The sequence below is a fragment of the Lissotriton vulgaris genome, chromosome 2_1 (assembly GCF_964263255.1).
Source record: "Lissotriton vulgaris chromosome 2_1, aLisVul1.2, whole genome shotgun sequence".
NCBI classification, from domain to species: Eukaryota; Metazoa; Chordata; class Amphibia; order Caudata; family Salamandridae; genus Lissotriton; species Lissotriton vulgaris.
In genome coordinates, this window is record NC_141687.1 from 891,574,616 (window position 1) to 891,580,615 (window position 6,000).

General features: G+C 40.9%; 1 protein-coding gene across 1 annotated transcript in view; it reads left to right on the forward strand.

Moving 5' to 3' along the window:
- The window catches only part of AKIRIN1 (akirin 1), a 110,880-nt gene extending 105,803 nt beyond the window's left edge, over positions 1-5,077 (forward strand). The window contains exon 5 of the mRNA XM_086956429.1: positions 3,268-5,077. Within this exon, the coding sequence (XP_086812555.1) occupies positions 3,268-3,278 (11 nt within the window). The 3' untranslated portion in view covers positions 3,279-5,077. The remainder of the gene's footprint in view (positions 1-3,267) is intronic.
- Positions 5,078-6,000: the final 923 nt, after the last annotated feature.

Sequence of the window (6,000 nt, forward strand, 5' to 3'; positions counted from 1 at the left end):
ACGACAGGATCCTTCTCACGCCCCGCATTCAGGAGGCTCTGGAGTGGTGGGCTCACCCTCCAAACATTTCAAAAGGTCGGTCTTTTCAAGACGCTGCTCCAACTCTGACGCTTACAACCGATGCGTCCCTGGAGGGCTGGGGAGCGCATCTCGAAGGTCTGTCGGTATAAGGGAAATGGACTGCGGTCCAACGCACTTGGCATATAAACCGCCTGGAGCTTCAATCAACCAACTCTCTAGTTCATTTTCCGCCAGTGGGGCCAGCCGCGGATGGATCTTTTTGCGACTATCACCAACAGGAAATGCCAACGCTTTGCAAGTCTTCATCCCCACAGAAAGTCGAGCGGAAATGCATTTTCGATCAGTTGGTTGAACGCATTCAGCTACGCTTTCCCTCCGCTTCCTCTGATTCCCCGCTTGTTGCACAGGATGAGGCTTCAACCCTGCCACATCATCCTGATCGCACCCAAGTGGCCGCGGTGCCCATGGTTCTCGGACCTGTTCTTGTTCTCCCAGAACGAACCAATTCCGCTTCATCCACTGCCTCACCTCCTCACGATGCAGCAGGGGGGGGGATTTGCCATCCGGATCCAACATACCTCCAGCTCCATGCCTGGAACCTGAACACCATGAATTTGCGCGTCTGACCATCGACGCTGACTGTAGAGAGGTGTTAGCGCACCCCCGTGCTCCTTCCACCATTAAAACCTATCAGTTGAAGTGGAAGCGTTTCTGTGTCTTGTGCCATACACCAAAGCCTTGGATCCGATGACCACCAAACCAGAACAGATCCTGCCTTTCTTCCTATCCCTTGCAAAGTCAGGACTTTCCCACTCCACTCTGAAGGTGTTTCTGGCGGCTCTCACCTGCTTCCGTCATGATGGTTCTACCTCTCTGTATTTGTCTAGAATCATTCAACAGTTTTTCAAAGGCCTCCTCCGTATGTTTCCACCCATTCGGCGTCCTCCGCCTGCTTCGCACTTAAACCTGGTTTTGTCTCAGCTCCTCCTACCTCCTTTTGAACCCATCCATTCAGCAAGCTTAAAATTCCTCACGTGGAAAGTTGCTCTATTGCTCGCCTTGAAGTCATCTAGGCGTGTCAGTGACATTCAGGCATTCACAATTCAGCCTCCTTTTCTCCAGTTCTCGAGAGAGGCTGTAACACTACGTATTAACCTCTTCGCCGCTAATGACAAGGGTAACTCGTCATGAACTTTCCATTCATTTCAATGGAAAGTTAATGTAAAATGATGTCAGTGCCTTAGCAGTAAAGGGGCTAATCCTAAATTTATTCCGAAAGTTCCCAGTGATTTCCATCTCAATGAACCAGTCATTTTAAAAACTTTCTTTCCAGATCCACAAACTCCTGCGGAACGTTCATTGCATTCCCTGGATTTGAAACGTCTCAAGTTTTACATTTAGCGCACTGCATCCTTCAGGAAATCTGATCAACTGTTCGTGGCCTATGCAAAGGACAACCTGTTACCAAACAAACTATTACTAGGTGGATTTCTTCTGCCATTACCTTTTGTCATCAACGGGCTGGCAAGCCTCTTCCAGCTCCAGTACGTGCTCATTCAACTAGAGCTGTGTCAGCTTCTACTGCCCTCTTTGCGGGGGTGCCTCTGCAACACATTTGCAGAGCTGCTACGTGGTCGAGCAGCCATACTTTTACGAAGCACTACTGTCTGCAGTCAACAGACGCCGCAGATGCAGCAGTAGGACAAGCGGTCCTGCGGAATCTTTTCCATTAAAGGTGAGCCTCTTTTGCTACCCGCCTCCAGTCATAAAGGTTTTTCTCTTTAATATGATATGTTTCTTATATGCTTGAACTTACTGTTACCTTTATGACTTATATGATGATTACTGCTTTCTACTCTTATTCAAGCATGTGAATCTATGAAAGACACCCCTAGTACTGGAGAAGAACATAAGTTACTTACCTATAAACTGTGGTTCTCCAGTATTGGTGTCTTTCATAGATTCACATGCGACCCTCCCGTCCTCCCCTCAGAGGCTCTCTTCTCCTCAGGCACTTTGGTTACTCTGTGCTACGAAAATCTGAGGTCTTGGGCTTCTGAGGAGAAGGTTCTAGAGGGAGCTACAGCCTGATTGGCTGGAATTTGGAACAAAAACATAATGACACTGGATATGTTACCAAGTTGAGTTTCTCCCTTAGGCTTTCTATGGGCCTATTCTGTTCTATGGTACTTTTGAGTTTTCTGCATATTTTACTGTATTTTTATATATGTTTATGTAAATGTACATGTACATGTATTTATATAGCGCAAATCGCCCACATCGCAGGCATCTATGCGCTTGCTTAGGGAACCCGTCCTGGTATTCCCCTGTGAGATACCCCGGCAGGGTATCCACAAGGTGAAAGCCAGGCATCCCGCCGCGAGGGGCCGTTGTGGAGATTAAGCAAGCTATTGCCCAGAGTCGCAGAGTGTGAACCCGTGAGTCGAGTAGGCACCGGAGTGAGAATTATCGAGTCGGTGGAATTATTGAGCCCAACCCCCGTCGGGGCAGGGAATTGAACCCTGGTCCGGGGCCGATCTCAGCTTCCGGGTCTGCCGCCTCTAACCCCTGAGCCACACTTCTCCACTTATATATTTGTATAATTATAATTTTACTTATATATACATATATTACTGCTATTTTATGTACTGTGGGACTCCCACTTCGACAACTGGGAATATTCAAGCATGTGAATCTATGAAAGACGCCAATATTGGAGAACCACAGTTTACAGGTAAGTAACTTATGTTCTTCTTAATTATTGATAACTGAACATGTACAGAGAGCTGATGCCAATGGTCATTACAAGATTTTAGTAGTGCATTTAATGGAGCAAGATTGAGTTCCATTGATGAGGGCAGATGGTGGTACTCCAGTATCAAGATTCCACTTTGGTCAGCAAAATGTCCCTTTTCAGTGGGGTTTAATGTAAAAAAATGTATTACAGTAACTTGCAAATTTCCTGTTTTCGTTGTTTCTTTGGTCTTTCTTGTGATGGGCTGGGCTGTATAGTGATCAGATTGGGGCAGAGATTGTTTTGAATGGGTCTTCCCATACCTCTGCTCATGTAGGTCATGGATGTAGTGCCATCTATGAGTTTGAAAGAGACTGTCCTCTCAGGCATATTATTAAAGAAGGGGGCCATAGGTGTGAGTTTTAAGACATAACATTACAGTAGTGTACTGTTATTTAATTAAAGGAACAGTGACATTTAGCATTTACCAAATACAAATTTTCTTCCTGCAGATGTATCCTGAAGCCGTCTGACAAGCCTGGGTTACCATCTTTTGACCTCAAGACAACAGCTGCTGTACATTTTTGCAAACTGGTGCCACATTTTTATTCAACCTTTGTGTCTTGGGAAACCATTGCTGGTTTATTTTCACTCTGGAAAAAACCCTCATTCTTGATTATCCAGTTGGCACAAATAGATTTATTTTTTTGCTCGCTCAATAAGTGACTGTACCCTGCCATGTCATTTCAACCCAGAAGCTTTCTCAGCAGCAGCTTACATCATCCTGCATTTACTGTCACTAAACAAATGGAACGTTACCTTTTTACATGATACAATTCCAGAAGAAATTATTTCATTTTTGTTTATCAGATTTGTATACTTCATATGAGAGTTCCTGGTTACGAGATTTGATGCACTACAATTATGTTTAGTAACATTGAATCCAGAGGATGATTCTTGATGTGGTTTGTATTTGAATGATGAAAATTGATCGACTTAACATTTTTCTTGAATATGTATATTTTTTTTGTATTTCTTTTAGGCACAGCATACTAATATTGTTTATAGTAAGATTGTATTGAGGAGGAGCCTAAAGGGACACCTTTTTTCTTTTGCATTTAATTAGAAAACTGTTCCAATGACAGGATACAAAATGTACTCCCTAGCAGCTTGCTGCAAAGCATTTTTGATTTCCATAAGCACATGGGGTCATTGCAAACTTGGTGCCTCTGTTTTTGTTCTTTAAATGTCTGGATTTTTGGTGCCTTTTGCAAAAAGAAGTGTGTGTATGTGTGCAGCCATGAGTATTTGAGTTTTGTTAACCCATGATTGCCTATGAATTTTTACGGAAAGAATGGCTTAGATTAGGTCAGTGGGGTGTTTTTTTGCACTGGTAACTATTAGCGTAGGCTGATAAATTTAAAATTTGAATTCAGAACACAGTTAATAAAAATGTAACTGTGTAGTTATATGGATTACAACACCAATCGCATCCCACAAAAGTGTACGATTGGCAATAAAATGGCATCAAAAGAAGGTTAAAATGTTTAAATGAACTGTCCCCTTATCAGAGAAAAGTGCTTCCTACCTGGTAGCAAACATTGCAAAGCAGACGGTCTAACTGGCACATTGAAAAGCATGTTTTGAGCAGTGTCTTAATATAATTGCTCAACTTTACTAAACTAATTTGATAGCAGAGTTGTCAAGATTTATATATATTTTCATTTTTTTCTTTTTAAGTATTAGGTGATATTTTATTATTTTTATATTTCACAGAAATTTAAATCCAGCATTTGCATGTATCTTAAGTTAAATCATGCAATTTATGCATCTACTGTAGTAAATTGCATGTGTAATCCCAAATTCCTGTACATTTGTGATTGAAGTTGAATATTGAAACGCCTTTTTTCAGAGGTGTTATTTTACTGTACACTAAACATTTTTTTTTGTAAATTTCTCAAGGACCATACTGTACAATGCCTTGTTTCATGTATTAAGTGATTTCTCAAATGACCTCTTGTAGGACAAATTTGTATTTTTAGTTAAAATAAAATGGATAGCCTTTTTATATCATTTTGATTTTATTAAGTTTGTTTCATTTGGCTTACATGGTCAGGCCCACTCCAGTGGTCGTCTCAGATAAATGCTGTTTGTGCAGATAGCATGTGAGAAATATTGTCATGTTCTTCATACACATTTAAGGATTGCTATCTGTGAATGTTTTGATTGAACCTAACCAAAAAGTGCACCATACTCTTTGTACAGTCTTTAAATAGATAGTGTTAACAAGCTTAGTTGCAGTCTAATAAAATAATCCAATTATTTATTTGTCCTGAGTTGTTGTGTTCATAATACATCATGAAGTGTGATTTCAGTTTGTGTAATGTTATCTATTTAACTCCAATAATACAAAACCTCTCCCTGATAAACCTCCAGCTTATGGGTTAGTGTTGCTAGTAGTAAACGCTTGAATACAGTTAGTGGTTTCAATGTCTACAAGGACTCCAAGTAGTGCTAGGGGCAAAATTGGTAAATTCTTAGGCTTATTCACAGACCCTTGGTTTAGACCTGCGCAAAACACATGATGTGCCTCTCTCTTCCATATTACCAGTTCCCACTAGCAAAGAAAGCACACAATAATATTTGAAAATACATAGACAATATATCCGCTAGCACTATAAACATTGTCTAAAGCCATTCGGAATTGTTTTATAGAAAAAGTGAATGCTGATAACGCCAACACAAAGACGGGCAAACATGTCATCCTGTGTAGTAAGTTTGCATGAGACACAAAGCCAAGTTAAAACACACTATACAATACTTAATGATTACAAAGAGCTAGAAATACAAAGTAGATTTTGCACTACTATTGCAAAATCCCTACCATAGCAGATACATTACACTTATCTGTGAGGACAACATAGTTTTGGATCCTCCATGAAATGATTTGAAGAATTGGCATAGTCCTAAAGGTGACTAAACATAAGGGGAACAGGGAGCTCAACAATAATAAACAATTTGTGAAAGACATTTTAGAGGGTGGACCTAAGAGGATTCAGGCATTTCAGGATAGATTTCATTATTAACCCCCACTTTAATGCTCCTCCCTGCACACCTGCTTTTCATACTTATGACAGCTTAGTCTCTATGAAGGTTATCAACCCAGGCTTTCAATTTCAGGTACTAAACAGTGTCCACCAATAACCAATTTGAAGGTGTTAATTACTATCACACTAGCTTCCACA